Source organism: Aphelocoma coerulescens, chromosome 5 (genome assembly GCF_041296385.1).
Source record: "Aphelocoma coerulescens isolate FSJ_1873_10779 chromosome 5, UR_Acoe_1.0, whole genome shotgun sequence".
Taxonomy (NCBI): domain Eukaryota; kingdom Metazoa; phylum Chordata; class Aves; order Passeriformes; family Corvidae; genus Aphelocoma; species Aphelocoma coerulescens.
In genome coordinates, this window is record NC_091019.1 from 13292682 (window position 1) to 13317143 (window position 24462).

Here is a 24462-nt window from a genome sequence, read left to right on the forward strand (position 1 = left end):
TCTGAGAAATACTTAAAAACAACAACAAAAGCAAAAGTACCTTATCATAAGAAGCATAACTTTTGTATCGATTTTAAGTGCTATTTTCCTCATTAATAAATACATCAGAAACAGTCTTTCATTGTTACAAAGTGGGTACTATAGCACTTAGGGGCATTAATATACAAATTTCTGTAGAATTGTACAATTTGTGATTAAGACAGCCTATAATCTGTTTGAAAGCAGATGTGTACACTAGCTGTAGCTTGAGTGTTCTCAATAAAAGCAGGGTGATTTCCCCTGTACTGCTAATTAATATGCTGTCATTACCAGAGTGCCTGATACTAGAATAGTCATCAGAAAAGACATTTTTATTTCTTGCCATTGTGGATTATAAGGTAGGGTGAAAATGAAAAGGCTAAATGACTGTCTATCCTTCTCCACTGCATCTCATAAAGGTAAAATTGTACCCTGTGTGGCTGAACTCTTACCTTACTAAAATTGGATCTGTGTAGTAAAAATTGGTTGGTTCAGACCATGACATAAATAGAGCTTACTGATCTAGTAAAGATATGTGACGTGTTTAAATTTGGCTCAGGACAATGGACTGATGTTACACTATGCTGGTACAGGCAGACTTCCCTTGATTCTGTATTAAAAAAACCTTATCTGGATGGTTCTATTCAAGAAATAATCTGTTTTTTTACTTAAAACTTACAGACAAGTTTTTTAGCTCTAGCTGAACCTGGCTTCTGGCTAAACACACACAACTGTGCATCAGTGGGTATCATCTGCAATTATCACAGACAAGGGACTTGAGGACTTAGCAAGGACAGAGACTACACTGGCTGGTGCCTCAGAAACAAAACTGGGGCTCCTGGATCTTGCACTGTTAGCACTGAAATCCTACCTGCTCTGGTGAATATTTATGTCCAATAATTTGACTCTATTTTCCTTCAATGGTGCTTATTTCACTTCAGAGTTAAGAACATTAGAAGGCAAGGCTAAATCAATTTGTTTGAGAAATAGATCCATAAGGATCTGTTTTGCTGCACCATTTTATCCAGCAATTACAAATATAATATGTGTCTGAATAATAAAATTCTTCATAATTTATCTGCTAATTTTGGTTGCTGCTGGTTTATTCTTCCAGAAGTCCTGCATTGATTGGATGCTTCATAGTAGATAGAGAATACTTCCAAGAGATTGGATTACTGGATGAAGGCATGGAAGTATATGGAGGAGAGAATGTGGAGCTTGGAATCAGGGTAAGGAAAATAATTAGCCAATACTGGTGGCTTACATTTAAAATATAGCTTGCTTCTTAGTGCGGGGGGAAAGCAGTCAAAAACATATGGATGATGGCCTGAAAAGAAGATCCACTGCTCTGCAGACATGTGAATAAATTTGAGGAGAGGGGGGGGGAAGAAAGAGCAAAAGCTCTCTTTACGGAACTTAATCTGGGACAAGGATAGAAGTACAGAATTTAGGATTATTCTTTCACTCAGGTGACAGTGCTAGAATTTTGCAGAGTTGATAGCTACTAAAACTCCCTGCTTTCCTGTGATCCCAGACTCAGTAAGGAGGAGAGCTTCTCACAGGTGTGATGGGAAAAGCCTTTCTAGATTACTTGGTTTATTTAAATTAGGAAAATCACTGTGGAGCAAAGTGGAATACAGAGGCATTTATGCTGTTTTCCAGAGGGAAGGGAATTAAGATATTCATAAACTGTGTAAGTGCACGTATTTTCTTTTTCCTTCATACACTCTTCACCTGTTTACTATAATGCAGTATTGTGTGTGGTTTGTGTACTTCTTTCTCTATCTCTTCACAGCTAAATACCTTCCTGAAAATACAGTGCTGTTCTCTTTAAGCATCTTTCAGGTTTTTGATAAGAAAGGAATTCTTAGGTAGATAATGGTAATGAAAAATGGTGTGATGTATTATAAAATTAAATTCTGAACCTTGAAACCATAAAACATTAGTGGAAGGTAACATTGTGATTTGTGCATTTTAGTGGCCAGAATAAAAGCAGACTGTTGTACCATAGCAAAAAAATGAAATTACTGTAAGAATATAGAATTCTCTCCTGAGACTGCAAGATATAACTAAAAATACTCATTTTTACTTCTGGTTTCTTGAAATTCTTTTTCTTCCACTTGTCAGAGATAAAGAATTATTTCAGCACGAGTGAAGCACAGACCCCTTTTCAGCTACACTAGAGCACTTTTTTGGGGAAAGGGAGAGAGAAATGCAGGAGTGCTTCCTTTAATAACACCATTCTTCTCACTGTGAGGGCCAGAGAGCTACCTTCTGTTCCCAAAAACTTATTTTGCAGCTCAGTGTTGCAATGAGTTGAAAATTAACGTCACTTTGATTTTTCTGCTCTTTTTTCAACTGATAAAAACCTGTTGTTTCCTCATGAGTGCACGGAGTGTTCTCTCGGTTTGCATCATGAGATGTACCCGGTCTGGGGAGCTGATTGTTGATATGTTGATAGACAAGACCAGAGGGACACAAATCTCTGCATAATTGAAACTTAAGAGTAGACTGGATCACTGGAGTAAGGCCTGACACTGCTCTGATTTCCTTCTGGCTTTTTGTCTGTCTCCAGGGAAGCAGTGCCTGACCTACATAAAATATTTTCATCTGTAACAGATCGTAGTGTGCAAGGTAGCATAATATATGCTGCCTTATCTGCTTTTATGCTGGCTTGGATCTGTGTTCCTGGCTATATGAAAACAAATTATGCAGCTGTAATAAACAGATTTTTTAGCAGTTTATTACCATCTCTTCTCAGAATCCTGAGCGTGTCCCAGATCATACAAGGATGACACTGAGCGGGAGACCTCATTGTGGTCTTCAACATCTTCATGAGGGGAGGTGGAGGGGCAGGCACTGGCCTCTTCACTCTGGTGACCAGTGACAGGACTCAAGGGAATGGCCTGACATTGTGTCACAGGAGGTTTGGATATCAGGAAAAGGTTTTTCACCCAGAGGGTGGTTGGGCACTGGAACATCTCTAGATTACTTGTGTCACTTTCAACTGTGTGGCCCATGATGAATCACTTAATCAAAATAGTCATTGTTCTACAAAAACTACATTATAATTACAGTATTAGTGCAATAAATAATGTTTCCATTTTAAAATGCTGCTCTCCAATCTATGACTACACATTCCTCACTGTACCTTATCTTTCATTGCTGTTTTCCTTTTTTAAGAAGTATCTAGATTTTTCTAGTATTCTGCTGTGTGATAAGCATTATCATGCAGGATAATAGGCAAGCAGACCTCATGTGCCCAAACTGGCCTGCTAGGGAAATGATACACATAAGCTTGTAACAGCAAACATCTAGAGGAACTAGGGAGTTTATTTTTCACTGCAGAAAGAGCAGCAGGTGTTAGGATCATTAGAGCTACCTGTTCATCTTAAACATGGTAAGTAGAACATGGTCCTGTGTCCTTATATTACGGACTCTGTTCCTAAGGATGTAAAACTGATGCGAGCCAAACTACTGTCAGGAATTAGACCCTGACAAAATGGAGACTTTTCCCACTATCCTCACCCAGGAGTTATTTTTGTCACCTCATCATCTGCACAAATATCTGGTTATTTGTTTTATATGAGTTGCAAGAAAATCCCCAGGTTTTGGAATCTGTATTTGAAGTATCCATTGTTGGTAAACCATAACAAGCCACAGAAAATAGGACTTTGGAGGATTATTCTCTTGACTCTGAAGAATTTGTTTCACTACTCAGCTCTGTTGGTCTCTGATTTGAAATATTATTTTAACTTCTAAGATTTTTACCCTTGTCTGTGGCTTTGTAACAGCATTTGTAAAATATTAAGCATATATTATTAAATCAGTATTAATAGAGATCTGTTGCCTTGAGCTAGAAGCTTGACAGATGAGTTCAAAACATGAATGCATTTGATTCTTAGAAGAAACACTTCATTTACCCCTCGAGCAAATGTTTTCTTGCAAAGCTATTTATTTGCCCCATAAGACAAAGCAGGCAGGCTGGTTGATGCAAGACTTGATAGAATCCTCTTTGAGCAGCTCAATCACTTTAACTGGGATTTTTGAAAGATTCATTTACTTTGAAGCAGCATCATATTTGTAAATTCACGTTAGGATGAGTGATGCTTCTTTTTGTTTTATGTTCAATCAATCCCAATTGAATGGACTTAAGTGTGCTTTTAAAGGACCAGATTGCATTTGGAGGGCAAATTGAAATCGCAGTCTTATACATGTGACCAAGCAGGAACTGTGTTGTTAACTGCCTTAAAGTGGAAGAAGAATGTGAGTGTGAGGTTGGTGTTTCTCACTGTCATTTGGGCTCTGCTTCTGGGTTGTGCCTGCACAAACAACACTTGTGGCCATGGAAGACCCATCAAATCCTTTGCAATCAATTGGATGCAATCAGTCAGATTCAGGATGGTTCAAATCTAGTTTGAAATAGGCTTCTTAAAGGCCTCTTCCAATTCCTACTGAAGTCAGCAGAAGATTTTCTATCAAAAGCAAGCCTGTAGCAAAGCAATCCTTTTGTCTTTTAAAGCAGCCTGCATGCTTGATAAAGCTCCCAAATACCTATTACAAGAAATTATTTGTACCACTTTTAGGGATGCCTTAGCAAATATTCAGTGATTTGCCTCAGGTCCCAGACTAAGTCATCATCAGAGTCAAGGGAGTGCAAGCCCAGGCTTTGACTTAGAGTAATTCTGTCTGTCACAAAGACTTTGTGCTTGCAGACAAATTTGTGTTCACAAGGATACAATGGTCCTGTTAAGTGGGTAAGAGGAAATTTTATTAGCAAGTAAAAGCTCTTTTAAGGAAAAGGATTGGGTCTTATTCCCACTAAATGGTACATCAGGACTTTACATCAGCTGAACCAGGAGGAAAATTGCATTTATACTTAGACTGAGTATGGCATGCTACTTTTGTACAGTATATTGCTGTAGTGAAATTAATTGCTTCATTTCTTGTTAGTCTGATGGTTTGTCTGCAGACCTTATGTGAATCTGATGCTCTTTCTCTTGGTGGAGAACTAGAGAAATGTAGTTAATGAATAGAGATGGAGAAATTAGTTACTTGAGCAGAAAATAGTCCCAGTGTTCTTTGGGGTATTTTCCATACCTTAAGGTCCCTCTGTGGCAGAGCAAGCAGATGTGAAGTCTATCATGCCTCTCTCTGATGTATTGTTTCTTAAATTCCAGAAGTTACTTCTATTATTTGTTTTGGGGTGGGTCTTGTTTTGTTGTTTGTTTGGGGGTTTTTTTAATGTGTTTTTGGCTCTTCACTATCTTGTTTTTTTTTTAACCTCCCCCCACATGTACTTCTGGGATCATGATTTTTCATTGCCAGTTAGTTAAGCCATCCCAATTGTTTCTCACCTGAGATCTTTCTTATAATATTGTCCTTGCAATAGTATTCTTTCCGTTAATCACAAGCAAGTGAAGATATACCCTTGCCCCAAAATCTCCATGTTTATCTGGAAACATTTTGCTCTTTTTCTTCTTTCCCTAGAAGTTTCCAGCAATTTTACCTGTCAGTGTTCCTAACACAGGCCATAATATATGCAATGTGAATATATTGCATGTAAATAGATGTCTGGTTTTATTAAGGAAAGCCTTTGCACAGTTGTCCTGGGCATGGCTGGGGTGGAGATAATTTTGTTCCAAGTAGCCAGTGCAATGTTTTGGGTTTAGGATGAGAATAATGTTAAACCACACCAACAGTGTTCAAGCTCGAGTGTAGTTTCACAGCACAGAGGCCACACTGGGTTACATTTTCTTCTTCTCCATGCCATGCATTCTCACTCTTGCAGCAGCTCACCAGTGCTTTGGCCCTGCCAGCACAGGGGTCTGTCCACACCTGCTGCCTCTGAACACCTCTGCTTCAGTAAACTTTTTTTTGTTTTAATGCAGGGTGAATTTTAATGTTAATCAGTTTGTGGTTTACTGTGCTGCCTCACAATCTGTTTTGTTAGGCAGATTGACAGACTGATGTGCCAAGAGGTAGAAATGACTGCAAATGAGCAAAGAAAGTGAGGGGATTTTTCACTAAGCTGCTGTGTTGTGGAACTGTTTGCATGCAGAGGGGAGCAGTGGGTTGTGTCCTGTGTGCCTAGTGTCCCTTTCTGTCCTTGCTGCTGGGTCTCCCTTCATGGCACTCCAGTGAGCAATGTTGATCTTCCCTAAATACACCTCAAGAAAATGAATGAGGACCTTCCCTGTTCTTGCACTTGCAGTTATCATCACTTGTTGTAGTCTTAAAGCCATGTTTTTAGCTTGTTTTCAGTAAGAAGGCCAATATCCTTTGCCACTAGGGAATGATTTGCTGTACAGAAAACATCCTTAGTACTTCATCACAAGTGCTGTTCAACAGTATTAGGTTGGTGATGGACAAAGGCAAAGGGTTGAGAAGTGGGAAAATAGAAATATTTTTATTTGTTACTCTTAGATAACTTTTAATACTGCTTTTTAAGGTAATGGTTTTTCTTTTTTGCATTAAAGCATGAAATAGAGAGAAGTTTATTTTGCTTTTATCCATTTTATGAATTAGGAGGAGGCTATTTCTAAACTGAAGCCTGCAAGAAAAAAAATTGTAAAGATTGACTGAATGTGACTTCTTACAAGATGTGGCCAGTGCTTTTCACAGCCCACGCTTTCACCAAGATAAAAACAATTCCTTAGCAGTGCAAGTATGGCATAAGCACTTGCCTAGCACTCCATGTAACCAGCAGTGTCTTATCAGTGTGCACAGGATTATTCCTTAAGTTAATTTTGTTTTGCAAAGTATCTCACTGTGTTAACAATCTGAATCCCAAGAGGATACAGACTAAAATTCTCTATTTACAAGGTTGTAATTCCAACAGGTTAAAAAAGAAAGGCTTTATTGAGAATAAAGTAAGGAACTGTCATGCCACCAAATTCTGCCATGACATTACCAGAAATTGGCTTTTTTTGACTTGTTCTGGTTTCAGTCACTCCTACATTGGAATAAGTGTTTTTCCCCCCGTTTTGCCCATGAATGCCTAAGCAGGTAACCAGCAGCTACAGCATGTGTAATTATTCATTACCAGTGAATCATTTTTGTGTTTTTGCTATTTCTGGGGAGAGAACATTTTATTAGCTGCTCCCACAGGAAAGGAAAGTATTACAGCAGCAGCTAACACGTGGCAACACTGTACCCTACAAGGAAGGACAACGAGGCACTTGGAGATTTCTCACAAATGTTTTTTCACCAACTGTGCCTGTGTGGTTGCACATTACCAACTGGGAAGTAATATAGATATCTTGATGTTTTATGAGAGGAAATTGTTGTTTATAGTGGTATGGGAAGAAGTAAAACATTTTAAGTCAATATACACTTACAAATCAATGGACTCAGGTGAGATGCAAATTAATTAGTGCATTATTAGCCTCATGTTTAATGCCTTCCTGCACTTTCAAGTCATGGCACAGTGTCACTGCCATTGTACCTTCTGGTGTTACAAGTCTTCACAGCCTAAGGTGGGAAGATTCCATATTTGTTGCTTATCTCTAGAGTTCAATTTCATTGAGTGTTTTTAGTATCGCAGGACTGATTTAGTAATCTAACAAAGATTAGAGGAAGATCAGTGTGGGAGAGCAAGGAATTGTGGTGGTACAAAAGTGAGTAGGTGACTGAGATGGATTCACCAGGATGGATCCAGCATGTTCAGGTCAGAGGTGTGAAGGCCAGGTACCTTTACATGTGTGACAGCACCTTGTGTTGTAAGTCAAGCAAGTGAGGCAAAAAGCCTGGCTGAACAAGGAAGCTATGGAGCTGTTGCCTCAGTCTTTAACAATACTGATAGAACTTGGGCTACACCCTGTGGAAAGGGACCTGGGGATGCTGGCTGTGGCAAGTTGAACATGGAAAACAGTGCCCTGGCAGTCAGGAGGGTCTGTCCTGGGAGCATCAGACACAGCATTGCCAGCTGGGCAAGGGAGGGGATTGTCCCACTCTGCTCTGGGCTGGGGCGACCTCACCTCGAGTGCTGGGGACAGTTTTGGATGCCACAATATAAAAAAGAAGCTCTTAGAGAGCATCCAAAGGAGGGCAGCAAAGATGATGAAGGGTCTGGAGTGGAAACCTTGTGAGGAGGGGACTGAGGTCACTTGGTCTGCTCTGCCTGGAGGAGACTGAGGGGAGACTTCATTGCAGTTACAACTTCCTTGTGAGGGGAAGAGGAGGGGCAGGCACTGATCTCTTCTCTGTGGTGACAGTGACAGGACCCAAGGGAGTGGCCTGAAGTTGTGATGAGAGGCTTGGGTTGGATATCAGGAAAAGATTCTTCACACAGGGGTTCATTGGGCACTTGAACAGGATCCCCAGGGCAGTGGTCACAGCACCAGCCTGACAGAGCTCAGGAAGTGTTTGGACAATGCTCTCATGCACATTTTGTGATTCTCCTGGTGTCCTGTGCAGGGCCAGGAATTGGACTTGGATGATCCTTGTGGGTCACTCCCAACTCAGCATATTCTGTTCTGTGATCAAGCCTTTAGGCACAGTGCAGGATTAACAAGACTGATCAAGGTAAGTATAGCTGTGATAAGGGAGAGAAAGGTAAAACCATAAAAGATGGCCAGCACAGTACATTGCTCCATGAGTACTCAACCAGTGGTGATCCTGTTCTTCAGTCTCCTACTTCTGTGCTTTTTAAGATGAAAAGTGATTTCTTTTACTTCCTGTTCATGACATAAACTTGGCAAAGCAGTGATTGATGTGTGGGTTATTAACTGTGCCTGGCAATGAGATAGGTGTGTTTGGAAGAGAACTGAATGGAGCCACAAGCCTTCAGTGACCCTTTTCATGTGTTACCTCCAAGTGACACAGGTGGAGAATAGTTCCTGTAGTTGTAAACCAGCAGCACACCCTGTGTAGGTTAACAGTACACTGTAAAAGTTTCACAGCTCATGAAGATACATGCAAAATTAATCCCTGCAGAACAAAACAATTTAAAAAGTACATAATGAAGCAATTATCTAAAAGAGGAAGGAAAGTAATGACAATTTAATTTGGGAAGAATCTTTTCATGTATTAGGTTTTCATTGAGAGTGTTTTATGAAGGCACAATTAATGTAAAATGAGGCCTGTGAGGCAATTAATGATGACTTCAAAAGTTAGATTTAAGGGATAATTTACATTTTAAAATTAAGAGCAGCTCTAGTTATGTTTAAGTCTTTTATTTTCCTTTTAAAAAGCCTTTTAGATTGTGTGTGTGTTTTTGTAGATTACTTACAGTTTCACATTAAAATATCACCTTGGTAATAGAAAAAAAGCTGGTTTTACATACAAGTAGATAAGTTTACCTGGAAGTATGACAGGCTTGTGTGATGATCAGAATTATTTAGTGAAGATTATCTGGCTGCAGTGGAGGTATGAACTAAAAAAAGAATAAAATATTTCATCCAGTGAGTATAGTTTCTAGCTCTGCAGTGACAGATACCCAACGAATGTACACAACAATCCAAAAACTTCCAGGGTGTGATCGAAACTCCACTGACAGCAACTAGAAATACGAACATTGATTTCAGTGATCTTTGTGTCTGACAATTCTCCCTGTCCTTTCTGCAGTCACCTGTCAAGATACCAAAATAAAAATGCAGATTCAAAATTATTATGGTATTGAATAAAAATAGCTTATTCATACTTGTCTGGAAAACATCAAGCTCATTACTGGTTACCAGTAAACAATTAATGGTAATGACAAGGGTTGACATGATTCACAGGTAGTTTTTACAATAAATTGTTCCCAAAAATATATTTCAAAGATATTGGTAACTATTAGTTTGTATCCGCAGTAGAAATTAATTTACACTGGCTGTGTTTTTTAACTTCAGGGCATCTTTAATGAGTACTTCTAATTTTGTAATTTGCAGCCTTCACAGAAGCTAGAAATTACTTCAGCTTTTTGAGAAATCACTTAATTATTAAAAGGTTTTTGTTTGCAGTCCAAATGAAATGATGATATCAAACAAGGTCACATCAGCTCTTGGAGAAACTGCATGATCTGTGTAAATTTAATGGATGCAGTACATGCTAATAAACTGCTCAATGACTTGTAGAGTTTATTTATTAGATTAAGGTTCTATAACATAAAAAGAATACTCAATGATTAAAGAGATAAAAAGAAACTTCTAATGAAGAAGTGTTACATCATTTTATAATGAAATATAAATTAAATATTTGAGAGAGAGATCGGCTTCAGAGTTCTGATTGTTTTGATTAAGTATGCGAATTCAAATACATTTAAATGAAATTGGAAAGGGTTTACTAAGGAATGTAGTGAAAGATTTTCCAGATGTGAATGGAATTTGCTTTAAAAAACTTGTAACCAGCTTGGTTTGGGTATTTGTAAGGAAGTGTGAGTGACACACGGCTCTGTGACTGCTGTAACTGATGCCTGGGGAGTGAGTGAGGGGTGACAGGGGTATCAGGACTTGCCAAATTGCTCTAAGGAATCACTTGGTGTGTTCCTGCTCCTGTTGCTGCCTCACTTGTGCCATCCCCCTGGACTGCCCCATACTCAGGTCCTGTACTCCCCCAGCAGAGGTGGAGTCGCAGCTGAGCTGTGGTGCCACCACCTGTGTCCTCTCCATGGTTTTACGTTGCTCTCCCGGCTCTCCCAATGTGGAGAGCTTGTTTTCTGTTTGCTTTGTGGTGCTACTTTAACCTTGGTGAACATAAATTCTCACAGATTTAGGGCCACAATTATAACTGTGTGCAAATAAACCTTCAGTAAATTAACAGCTAAGTGCTCAGAGCTTGGACAAATTGTCCACGTAAGCCGTAGCAACTGAAGATTTAAAAGGGAGTTTCCCTTCCTTTTTTCCCCCCCATCAATAGATTCTCTGTATTCATTTGATGTTTCTGTCATCTCTCCTTTGCTTTGCTCAGTTTAGATCATAGGGTATGCTGGGCTTAGTCTTTAAGCTTTGTAAGTGTTCGCCTTGGCACTGCTGCTGTCCCTTTGGACCTTGAATTTTTTTTATGGAATTTTACTACCTTTTGCTAGTGATGAAGGAACAAGGAACCCTTTCAAGAAGAGGAATCACTCTAAGCCCTTCTTGGGGCTATACCAAATATATGAACCTCCTCAGGAAATTCAAGAATAAAGAGCCCTTTCTCAGGCCCTCTTGGAAGGGAGCATTGAAAATGCACTGAAGTGGGCTCAGAGCTCTTTGGAAGGGAAACTCCAGTTGCTGTGTTCTTTTCCTGAAAGACTGTGCTTGCAAAGGAAACCAGCAGGACCAGAACCTCAAGAAATTCTCCCAAAGCAAAGCAAACTTTTTACCTTGCTGAGACTCCAGCAATCATGGAAAGAGCTCCCAAAGATACACAGACCCTCACACTTCAAAACTTTCCAAGGCAAAGTCTGAGAGCTGTTGGTACGGTTTTGCAATTGATGCTTTTGCAGCATGAAATTTGAATTGTTCTTTATCATGTCACAGCAATGAAAGCATATGTTATTTTTTACAACTGCATATATATATTTAGAGATTTGGCAGGAAATTGAGATTATTGCTGGCAATTTCCACCTCTTGCCTACCATAGGTAAAATATCTTCATGTGTAACAAGAAAAGTTGCTGAATTTCCTTTTAACCAGAGTTTAGGAAATTAATCAAAAGTCTTCCTTGCAATTTGTAAAAGCAGGTTAGTCATTAAGTATTACTGATTGCAGCCACAGTATGCTCAGAGATATAACATTTTACTTCAAACCATTCCATGTGGTTGAAAAAAGTCTTTGAAGCTCTTTTATCTTTAGATTTCTTGCTAAAGTCATGGGTGATAATTTGGAAAAGCTTCACTGATTTTTAACTTTTGTATGTATTTATAGCCATCACATAAAATAGCAGTGCTGGAAAACTAGAAAGGTGTTATTCAGTGTGGTTAAAGCCTGAATAGAGATTGCTAATGACAGCAAAAAATAGCTGCAAAATTCACAGGGGAAATGTGTGAAGCTGCAAGGAACTAACCCCTCAATTGCTATTCCTTCTTGTCTACAGGAGTCTTATTAGATGAAGAACAGACCACTCTAAAAGGCTTCTCAACTTCCCTATGAATAGAGTCCTTAAGAAAACATATTTCTTAGTATTAAAATATTATTTAAAAAAAAAACCTAAAAATTGTATCTGACTGAAAGGTATTGATTCAGAGTAATTAATTAGTCTTTCCTGTGCACTTCTGATGGGAGATTTATACCATCTCAAGGTCTTTCTCTTAAAAAACTACCCAGCTATCCACAATGGCTCCAACACAATGGCTGGAGCACCAGGGATTAATGTACATGAGTGAAAGACATGGGGGGAGGTAGAAGTGGTCAAATTCAAGAGGACAATTGGTCTAGAAGGGAAAGAAACTGCAAGAAATTCCTATATTTAAAATATAATCAGGGAAGAATTAAACAAAAGCCCTGATGCTTTTTGTAGCAGTTGTTTATGTTTATTGTTTAGTATTCATACATGCAGTTCAGTGTAGTGTTCAATATTCAGTGTATGAATAGCAAAACCCTCCATTCCTTGGCTGGAGATTTTGCGTGTTTTGGGGAGCTGGGAATCCAGACTTCAGTGAGATTCCAGGAGAGCTTCATGTCATTTGAAAGTCCCACTTTAATTCCTGCTACCTACATTTTAATTTTTTTTTTTTTTTTTTACAACTTACCTCTCCCTAAGTGCAATGAAATGTTTGGATAAAAGAGTTTTCTCACTGTACTGCAATCTGCAAAGAACATTTGTGGGAGAGAGAGGGACTGTGTCTTGTCCCAGGTGTGACCAGCTGAGCATGTCAGGATTGTGCTTTCTGCCTTTTTAAAGCATCACCTCTGCTTCCACTCTGCAAGGTTTCATAGCCTGCATCTATGCTCCTTGTTGAGTGCTGTAGCTAATTTTTGTGGATTTTAGGAGATTTTTGTTTGGAAATAACAGAATATGGTTTTGAAACTGTTTGATGCAACTCACCAGTTCTGTATTGATAGCTAATTAATTGATAGTAACTAATTAGTCTTTGAAAATAGAACAAAGACTGACAATGTCTGGGAGAAAGGAGTGGCCGCTTGGACTTGATTAATTGAGGTTTATTCAGGTAGTGGGTAACTGTTATTTGCAAACTCTGTTGAAGACTTGGTTGTCTCAGGATGTTTTTTGAAAACATCTCACTTCATTATAAAGTCAAATCAGAGTTTACTGATAACTGAATCAGTGCTAAAATTATAGATGACTCTGCTCTTCTGAATTTCAGTTCCTAGAAATTTGCTTGGAAATTCAGCTTATTATAGACTGTGAATTTTTTGGCTCAACTTGTTGTCAAGATGGCATTCAGACCTAGCTCTGAAAATCCCACAAAAGATTTGGTGTTCACTTGGCCTTGGCACGAGGCCATCCCTGGTTAGAATGAGCAGAGGCTGGGCAGAGTACACAGTGCATGTGGTGTGTGAATTGTCCTTAGCCCTTGTCCTGGGCTAAGTTATGAGCATCTCTACATCTTCCTTGTCTTCCATTATACTAATTTAGGCAGTGTGCACTGAGTAACTCTGAAACAATTTATAGCTGGATGTCCATGCTGTACTGAGAAATGACTTGGACTGAAAGCAGGCATTGTGTGAGCACAGCCTGGTGATACTTCACGTTTAATCTTTATTAGGAGATGTAGCTGGACCATTTATAATTAAATGTTGGACAAACTATTATTTTAGTTAGATTGTTAAACTGGATTGCCCACTTAATATGATATTTAGAAAGACAGGACACAAATGTTGTTTCCAGATTATTTATTCTTGTGCCAGATCAATTGCATATTTATTTTTAAATATTTATGATCATCTCAGTTTTTGCCCTGATTTTGATAATGGTTATGTTTATTTACTCTTATAGTCTTCCAAGTTCTGGACACAGAGACGTGCTGAAGTCTTTTTTGCTCCCTTTTTGACTATACAGCCAGGTTCATGGGTTAGCTCCCTTTCCACAGAGCTCTGGAAACCAGGGCTCTATCTCTTCTCCCAGCATATGCTGAATGCAATTAGGCACCAGTTCAGAAAAAGCTTTGTAAACATTCTGAATTCATGCCACATTTTCTGGTCTCAGGAGCTGCCAAATGCCTAAATGCTGTATTCAAGCCAGATGTCTAAATATATAAAATGAATGACTGAACAAAGTGCCTCCTTAGTAGAGCATATGCCTATAGGGTGGACAGAACTGAGGGGTCTGAGATCAGCTCCAGAACAGGATGTTCTGCCAGCCCACATTCCTGGCCACCAGGAGGGAGACCAGAATATGATGAGTGTAGAAGGAAGGAGCACCCTTGCTCTCATTTTTTGCTGTCTTAGTATGAGATACCAAGCCTCAGGAATCTCAGCTGGCAGTATCATAAGGCAAACTCTGTCACTTCTCAGTGAGTACACCTGCCTCTGGGACACCCAGGTACTTGTTCAGCAGTATCAAACTGTTTGAGTACATCTGGGCTTTCACCTGAGCAGCATCCACTCAACCATTATGAATGGGCTGCCTTGATCTTGTTAGGAAGCTTACATAATGCAAGATACAAAGAAAAAGAGCTGCTATGTAAAATAACTCATGTACTTCACTGACTCTTAAGTCTGCCAAAGTGGTTTTCTCTTTTGTTGAAAGCAGAAGGGGAAAATCAGAAATGAAAGCAATAATTATGATTAATATTGTGTACTTTAGCTCAGTTGTGGTAGTGGGCAAAACTGAAATCTGTTTGAGCAGGTAGAGTAACCTACATTAAAAATTTATTATAAGAGTAGTTTCTGATGAAATTGTTCATACAACATTTTCACTAGGCGGTCTCAGTCTTTGCCTTTCCTTCTCAAAAGGAATAGACCTGGTCCCTTCTCAACTATGTTGAAAGCAAAGCATAAGATGCATTTATATTCCTCACCTTCCTAGAACCTGAAACTTCAGTGGTCTTAAAAAGCTGGTTGGCTTTGTTTCCCTGTTATGACAAGCTGCCTAGTCTGAGATTCTGGGTAGTGCATGTAGGGACTGGTATGGACTGTGCAGAACCTCAGAGAAAAGCCCTGCAAACCATTAAAACTTGAACCAGGCGTTACTGTTTTGAATGGCTATAAATAATTTTACTGATAATCTTGGGAAAAGCTGAGTTGGTCCAGGAAGTTTGTGATGTGAGACTACTGGTAATGTAGGAACTCTGTAGTAAGGTTAAGTAGCAATAATAATTCATGGTAGAGCAAGGTAATAATGCTCTCCTCGCACAACCTCTGTGTAGTCCAACAAGTCTTGAGTGGTTATTCTCCTTTGTAACAATGGCAAGCATAGAAATAAAACAATTCCAGTGTATTTGCTGGAGGCCAGCAGTGGTGTAGGGAGCTGTCACTAGCAGAATGTCCTTTTATTTTTCCTTGCTAGGTGTGGCAGTGTGGAGGAAGCGTTGAGGTTCTGCCTTGCTCCAGGATTGCCCACATCGAAAGAGCGCATAAACCATACACAGAGGATCTGACTGCTCACGTCCGGAGAAACGCACTGAGGGTGGCAGAAGTGTGGATGGATGAGTTTAAGAGCCACGTCTATATGGCCTGGAACATACCCCAGGAGGTGAGTGTCAGAGACCAGTGTTTGCAGGCTTTGGCTTTAGATTCTTTTGGGTTTGGTTCCTGCCCTGAATTTTGATTTTTCTGGTAAGATTTTATGTGCATATGTGTATGTGTTTATGTCTCACATATAGGCATAAGACATGCCTATACCTACACAATTGTATGTAAACATATATATGTAGCTTTGTCTTATTCTAGAGTAACTCCTTTGTCTTTAGGTTCCTTAAAAATTAATTTCTTGTCAAGTTCATCGTCTTCACTGATGACTCTTCATGGATATTTGTTGGGGTTTTAGTTTTGTCCTAGTTTTTTTCTGTTAGAGGAATTTTCTCCCATATGCATGTTGCTAGGGGACAAATGACCATACTTAAGAAAGACAAAAGCACCCCGTTTTTGGGGGTGGGGTGGGCCTGGCTACTCTTTGTTTCACCTGGGCGTGTTGGGAGTTCGCTCTCAGCGTCTGGAGAGAGAAGCTGCAGAGAGAAGAGCTGCTGGTTCCCGTTTTTTCGGCGTCTTTCCTTTCTGCTGGAAACAACACCGGGATCCCAAGGCTGCTTTCCCTGCCCTGCTGGAGGCTGGGGCTGTGGCCGCCCTGCCCCGCTGCTGTTTCGAGCCTTCGCTACGCTGTAGCCGTGCTCACCCTGCCTGCCTGGACCCCCGGGGGGTTCCCCTTTTGGATACATCTCGTCTGCCACCCGGGATTTGTGTTTGTGCCTGCCGCTCCGGCCTTGCCATTTCCAGCCTGCTGTTCCGGGAGTCCAGGACTGGCTGACCAGGGTTTGTGAAGCCTTTGTTCCATCCTTCCCCGGGATCCCAGGGCACCGGGGCCGCGTGCTCCTCGAGCTCGCTCCGGAGCGCCCCCTGCAGCCGCAGGGGAACCATCGCACCTGCCCTGCTCACCGGGAGCCGCCAGCGATCCCTGTCGGCTGCGAGCGGAACTGCACCTGAGGGGGAGTAGCCTGACAGCCGAGAAGGCTGGGACTGGGTTTCTGTTTGCTGTTATTGTCATAGTTGTTGTTGTTTTGCTCGACTGGTTATATATCTATCTATCTATCTATAAATATATATATAGTAAAGAACTGTTATTCCTATTTCCCACATCTTTGCCTAAAGACCCTTGATTTCAAAATCATAATAACTCAGGGGGAAAGGGCTTATATCACTTCAAGGGGGGCTTCTGCCTTCCTTAGCAGACACCTGTCTTTCAAACCGAGACAATATTTTAAACTAGTAGCTGCAGAAATGTGGGAAAAAAATCCCCATCAAATCTACATTGCACATCTTGTTTTGAATTTGAATCTCCTCTTTACCATCACAGAGCGCTATAATTCCACAGGATTTGTGAGGAGAGATCTGCCAGGGGGTGTTGACAGCCAATGAGGCAAGTGTGGGGTGCCTGATAAGTATTTCACATCAGAGTGAGGGTGGCTTGTGGGTGTCATGACATATTGCAGAATCTCACTGCAACTCCCCACTGGACTGCTTGTCCTGATTTCTTTTCCATGGATGAGCATTGCTTGGTCCATTGTATTTAAGAGATAGTGTCAGATGGCCAACCTCAGAGTTCAGTTTGATTTTGGCTGTTCTTCCTTTCTGTAGTCAATGGTATTTAATCTATGAACAGCTATGAACTAAAGGTCTTAGAGCAAGGGGACTGTACTTATTCAGAATCTGTGTGAATAGATTGTTTCCACCTAGAAGCTGGAAAGCATAGCTCCAGTTGAATTTGGAGTTTAACTCAGAGTACAGCTCTCATCAGCAAAAGCAAACAGTCTAGACTTAAATTAAAGGGCAATTTACTTTCTCTTTCGTAAAATCTCTCTGATTTGACAACTGTTCAGAGAAACTGGTTTTGCTGCAATTTCTGTTTTGAGAAATAAAGTGCTGTACTTCTCCTTTAGTCTAATAAGAAGAAAAGGTTGGAAACAAAAAACCAGCTTAATATATGAATGCTGATGTTGGTTCAGCTGCTCTCAATAGCTTCTTGCATCTCTCGTGATTAAAAGTAGATAATTTTGGCAAAGTGGGGAAGTCATTGTGCTATTTTTAGGTTGCAACGTTAGCCACATAATCTGCCATGACTATGAAAAAAAAAAAATCCTCTGTAACCTTTTTTGGAAGTCCCATGTTCAGCAAATCCATGCTGCCCTCTAAGTGTCCCTGTTTTGAGAAGTTGCACGGCAGTCCATACAAGAATAAAGACCTTTCTACACTGGATAGGGTTACTTATTTTATGGCAAAGCAATTCCAAATGGATTTTATTTGTGATTAGCCTGATAGATTTAGATTTCAGTTGCTATTTCATATTGTTATTTTCTTGAAGATTGGTTGATTTTCATTGATTGATCCAGGTTTTAGTTTTTTGACTTGCAAACATAACATTAACACGATACTTAGAAGAAGAAGAAATTACTCTTGCTAACCAGGATGTACAGTACTGTACACTGATTTGCATCGTATTCATCCGGATGTGGTGGTGGTGGTGCTTAACCTTGTGCAAATTTGAGATCTGAATGCAATTTGAAATCAAATTCATGAAGATTGCAAAGATAAATTGCAACTGGAAAACTACAGGAGTAATTCTCTATCTGGAAGCTAATGAATACTGGTAATGGACTGTGCAAGTAATAGAAATGTATTCAGTTATAATAGTCAAGGCTTTCCATGAAATATGTTATTCCAAAATGTTAAACACTGGACCTGATTTTTTCCGTGGAAGGATTCCCAGATCTCTTGAGAAGTCAGATGTTTCCAAAGGTTTTGGTCTTTGGGAGCTAACAATAAAAAGAAGTCAGACTCATTTGGCAGCGTGCTGTGACTGCCCTCTCGGGATGTCTGTGGGCTTCTCTCTGAAGTGCTGAGGGCTTCAAATGGAGACCTCTGCTGCCGTGGTGATTTCTGCATCATTGACACTTAGATTCATAGATACAGAAAAGTACTTGAAACTCAAAGAAAAGATTCTTCAAGTCCCAGAATCAATAACTGTGCTTTCCATGTGTTCTGCCTGTGCTTCTGGTTTTGTTTGTTTGTTTGTTTGTTGAGTTTTGGGTTTTTTCCCCCATCATATTCTCGGCTTTAGAGAACACACGCACTTATTGGTGGTGATAAAGCCCGTGTGCTACGTGTGAGCTATTTTTCTTCTCCAGCTGCATGAAAGGATGTGATTACTGAGGCCCTTGATGCTCTTTCTTATACAGTAAACTGTGAGGAAACAAGCATTGGTGCCTGCAGGGTTGCATGAGATAGGATTTGGGAGGCAGTGGACCAATTTAGCACTTGATCCCAGGAAGCCTTGTTAATGTTAGAAGTCGAATGTCTGTGTGATGGCACCCTCCTTTTCCTTCACACAAGTGGCAGATACACTGGCAAGTGCAGCCAGAGTGGTGCCTGAGCAGGATTTGTTCACGAGATCCATTGATTGCCTTTCAGCACCCTACAGTCTATTTAGTCCCTTGCTGCAAAATTCAGGAAAAAATTGCCACTTAAGGCATAGTTCCACATGAAGTTTTATGAATTATGTAGGGCTTGAGATGGGGAATCACCATTTTTAAGATTGTTGAGTTATGTCTGATCTGTGTATGCTAGATCTCAGTTACCTACTTTTTAGAGTACTTTGCTAATGTTGAAGTCAATTTTACTTCAGTTAGAAAATGCTTCCATAATAAAATATACTTGTTCCAGATTAGCATTAATTCAGTGCTTTGGGATGCAGTGGCTGCTTCAGCAGCTCAGAAATCTAGATACTTACACAGATACCTTTTTGTTGTGTAACTAAGAAAATTCAGTGCTTTCAATGTTATTTTTAAATCCTGTCTTGTGGTTGACAAAAATCTTTGATGTGTTTATGGCCCAGTAAAGGCTGTTGTTTAAGGAGATAGATTATAAGATTTCCCTATGAAAATGTATTTATCCTGTGTTTTGCTCTGAGGCAGAAGTGGTATAGCACAGTGTGGAGCAAAATGTCTCCTTTTACTTCCTGTCATAGAGCAACCATGGATTTGCACTTAGATCCCCCTCTAAAAATTTCTGCTGCGTGATTTTAATGTGATAAATTATTGATTTTTATATGCAGGGCCTTTATGAAAGTCATGCTTTGTGATCTGCTCTTATGAAAAGTAGAAACTAGGTTAGCCAGAAATGTAAAGGAGGATAAAAATTACAGGAGAGAATTTTCTGCAATTGCTTTTAACAAAAATAACAACTTCTCTTTTTACATTACAAAAGAACTTTAATAAGTGCTATTTTAGAAAGGTGAGCAGAGCTTCTGCTCTTTGCAGTGAAGCACTAACCCAGACTTCAGAAATGGCCAGAAAGTGTCAGACACTAATGATTAGGCCACAGTGGGACACCAGCAATGCCCATGTTTCTAGGGCAATTTGCTACTTCCTGCCAATTCCTTTTGGATTTGGAAAGTGCCAGGAAATTAGAGAACAACAGTGGACACTGGATCTAAACCCCACTGAAGCCAACAGGAGTGGTCCCATTCACCAAAGCAGACTGTGAAAGGGACCCTGCCACGGTGACCTGTATCATATTTAGCTGAGACGCTTCTGGGGGGTGTATGGGTAACAGACTCACTTCACAACCAAAACCTGGTCACTGTCATAGGTCAAAACCATGTTTGACTCTTGGGGATGGTGCTGTTCAGGGCCAGGGGTTGGGCTTGATGATCCTGATGGGCCCCTTCCAACTCAGTTGATTCTGTGATTCTGCAATGAAGGAGATTCTGGGTGTTTAGTTTACACAGAAGTGTATCACTGATGTCTCTTCTGCTTCTTCTGCCCTTTGCTTCATGTGCAGGACTCTGGAATTGATATTGGTGATATTTCAGAGAGGAAGGCCTTAAGGAAAAAGCTCCAGTGCAAGACCTTTAGGTGGTATCTTGTCAGTGTGTATCCTGAAATGAGAATGTATTCGGATACCGTCGCCTACGGGGTGGTAAGGATCTTGTTTACATTTTCCATTCTAAAAACATGGGGGAGAAAGGTGTAATAGTGGAAGAAATTCATGAAGACAATGCCAGGCTCAAAAGAATCAGATCAACTTGAAGTCACTAGTTAAATAATTTATTGGACTGGGTAGTTGACAGAGACAGCTGCTCTGCTGTCATTTGTGCTGAGGTATTCTGAATCTTACCTTCCTCCCTGATTTTTTGGTTTTTGTTTGCTTCATGGCTTGCATTTCACACAAAAATACTCAAGGGGTGATTTTGCAGACACACTGGAACTGACAGGTTTGCAGCAGCAGGTGAATTCCCGAATAAGCTCAGTATTTCAACTGCAACCTTCTTAAGATTGTAGCCAGAGCTTAATTTAGAATCATGGAGTCATTTAGGATGGAAAGACTTTTAATATCATCAAATCCAACTGTTAAAAGGCTGATGTTTTCCCTTATTAAAGTTCTAGCCATTTAAGGGCAATCCTGCTTCACTCTTGAACAGATATCACAGTAGACGTCTGCTACAAGGTGTCAAAGACTCACATGCCAAGCTAGCCAAATCTCACATAGCTAAGCCATGTGTAAAGCACCACTAGAGAGGTTCAAGAATTATATTGCATCCAACAGAAACTGCAGCTAAATCCATGCATTTTGGAATCATTATTATTTGTGTAACAGTAGTGCCCCTGTCTGTGTTGAAATCACGCTTGAGTTGCACTGTGCTAATTAAGGCAGAAGCAGTTCTTGCCCCTCAGAAACTGGCAGGACCCCAAACAGAGAGGGCAGGTGTGCATGGCATGGAAGATGAGCAGAGTAAATGAGCACAGGCCCATAGTAAGGTAATAGACCTAGGATGGCCTTTTCACATTCTCTTCCACTGTCATTTTCACAAAAATTGATTCTTGTGAAATTTTTCTTTTTGCATGACATTCCCAAACAGGAAGTGTGACTAATTAAGAGGGGATCATACAAGTGAAAGGTCTGTCTTCACACATTCCTCCTCAGAAAGAAAACTGACCTGTGCAGTTGGCCAGCATGGCTCTGGAAGAGCCCTGAGGGTGCCATAGAGCAGCTGGGGTGTTTTGGCAAACAAAGGGATTGTACATCCTGCAAAGTTCCATGACCCCTGTGATGCTCAATTAAAATAATCATGCTGACTTTTCATACAACCAAACAAGAGAAGAAAAGCACTTCCAGCAAAGGTTTAGGTCGTTGCTAAATGCATGAGATAATGGTTACCTTCCAAATTAGTTCAGAACAATGCCAAAATCACACCTGTGTGCAAGGAGCCTCTGCCATAGACCATGGAATTGCTCTCAGTGATGCCATGATCTAATGAAGTGTGGAGTTTCCTGAGGAGAAGGAGGCATAGCAGCTAACTAGTGCATGGTTCTGCTTGTAGATGGCTCTGGCTAAAGAAGTCTTTTCAGGTAGAAATGATACAATATAAATAAAGGAAGGGCAGTGGAAGAGCTAATGTACTCATCTCAGGATCAACTTCACATCGTGCAAGTCAAAACGAAAATCAGCAACAGGCACCCTGTAATTTTATACTCTGCTGAGAGATTTTCATCAACCAAAAAGAGTAAGAAGGGTTTCTTACAGAAATACTGAACACAGTGGTCAGCCTGGAGAAGAGAAGGCTTCAGGGAGACCTTAGAGTAACCTTCCAGTATCTGAAGAGGGCTAAAGAGAGCTGGAGAGGGACTTTTCACAAAGACATGTAGTGATAGGACAAAAGGGAATGGCTTTAAAGTGAAAGAGGGCAAAGTGAAAGATCATCTATCCTAATTAGATATTAGAAAGAAATTCTTTACCGTGAGGGTGGTGAGGCACTGGTAGAGGTTGCCTGGAGAGATTATGGACTCTTTGTCCCTGGAGGTGTTTGAGACCAGGCTGGATGGGTCTTTGAGTAACCTGGTCTAGTGGAAGGTGTTGCTGCCCACAGCAGCAGTTTGGAACAAGATAATCTCTAATGTGTGTTCCAACCTAAGCCATTCTATGATTCTGTGATTCAGGTACAGCCCAGTAATGCACATGATTATCATCAGCTGACAGAGATGTGAGGAGCAGGCCTTGTTTGTACCATCACAAAGGAAGCAGTGGACAACAATGGCAACAGATAAAGAGGGAGTGTTCTGTGAAATACACAGCTCACTGTTTTATGAAATACTGCTGTGTGACACGAGACTAAGTGCCTCTATCCTTGTAGTAAAAGAATCACTAGGATGTCTAATCTTCTTTTGAGTCAGCTCTCCTGTTTGCTTGCACATCTTACAGTGGAGAAGGGTGTGATACTTCAAAGCCGAGTCAGCTGCTTTCTGATTCTCTAAATGCTTCCATTCATCAACTGGATTCATTTTTTCATAGAAAATAGAAATATTCCTATTAAAGCATTATCATAAATTTTAAAAAATACTGAGTAATTGAAAAAGTTACCTGAATGGGGGTGAAGATTAGGATTTAGGCACTGACAGAGTCACCCCACATATTTATTTCCTGAATCCTCAATTTCCTCCTATTCTGTGAGAGTTAAGGAAATAGTTGCATCATTTAGGTCTAGTTATGTTGTGGCATATAGATAGGGTTGGGGTTGGTGGCAGAGTAAATATTTGAGAAGGAAATTTCTTCCTGAATTGTGCAGTACACTCCTAGTTAGAAGAAAGCAATGTCACCGGGCTAAAAGCTTGTTGTATTCAGTGTAATGGCTGGCTCCCTGATGGCAGCTTGATGTTTGAGGTAATTTTGCAAATTCAAAATTGTGGCAGTCTACCTTATATCTGTATTCTGTAAGGCTCCAAGTTTGAAAGGGAGCAAATGACAGTATTGACTAACTATTTCTGGGTTTCAGCACAGGGATTGTCTGTCATATTTTGGATTGTTCTTAAGATTAAGTCTTGGTAGGCTAAAATTGCATTACCCACGTTAATTGTTGGTTGCCACAAAGCCACTAGATTTTGGAAAGAGAGAGCTCCTGAGAATCTGGGCCTCAGATTTTGAAATAGCATTATTAGCTAACAGGTCAGTGGCTGTTTTGTTTCTGGCTTTTTCTTCCTTTATTACAGGGAGTGTAGTGGAAAAGTTTATAACATTAGGACAAGCATTAGGATTGGAGTTCATGGAAGAGGTTTTGAAAACACAAAGGTAGTGCTGGACCCAGCATGAATTAATAAGGCTGATATTTATCACTGGTTTGGATAGAGAGTGGTGCTTAGACATCTGATTGTGATTAGAGTCATGGCTATGGTTACATTATGAATAAGAAGTAGAAAGCTTTGAGAGAGAAGATTTTATTTAATTCTCAAAGATTTAATTCTTGAGAGTAATGCCAGTATTGATACCTAATGCATATTTTCTCTTTAATGTTGAGATTTGTCCTGTCCATTACTGGATTTAGAGTCAGGTTTGGAGTTGGAAGTCTTGTAGAGATGAGTTAATGGTTTTGATTTTATTCACTGCCTGTCTTCAGTCTCAGGCTTGTCCACTCTTCTTATGTGCTAGTGCAGTTCGAGGCTTCTTTTCTAAGGATATGAATTTGTTTTCCTCAGCAGAGGCCGCTGTGCACAGCTAAGAGACCTGGCCAGTTAATCACAGGTGGTTGCAAACCACATCTCCACTCCCTCCATCAGACACTTGTCTCCTGTTCTTTGAGCCAATCTTACATCACTGAACACCTTTACACACGTTTGTGGATTCAATATTGCTGCTAGCAAGAATTTTCTTGCTTCTTTCTAAGCCGTGGGATACTTTTCTCTCTCACAAAGAGATTAGCAGAAGTTCTATAAACTATGAACACCTGCAACATTGCAGAACTTTGTTTATGGTAGAGTAGAAAAATATTTTGACAATGGATGTTTAGGATTTTAGCCAATCCACCCAGGGGGTGGCTGATCCTTTGTCCTATGAAGAAAAAAGTCTATTAAAGAGTTTGTAAAATAATTAAAGA

The 24462-nt window shown here is 40.1% G+C and overlaps 1 protein-coding gene across 11 annotated transcripts in view; it reads left to right on the top strand.

The window, feature by feature from the left end:
* The window catches only part of GALNT18 (polypeptide N-acetylgalactosaminyltransferase 18), a 235843-nt gene that overhangs the window by 164914 nt on the left and 46467 nt on the right, over positions 1-24462 (top strand). For all 11 annotated transcript variants that reach the window (XM_069016617.1, XM_069016614.1, XM_069016616.1 and 8 more), the window contains 3 exons: positions 1133-1247; positions 15394-15579; positions 20379-20516. In XM_069016617.1, the coding sequence (XP_068872718.1) occupies positions 1133-1247; positions 15394-15579; positions 20379-20516 (439 nt within the window). The remainder of the gene's footprint in view (positions 1-1132; positions 1248-15393; positions 15580-20378; positions 20517-24462) is intronic.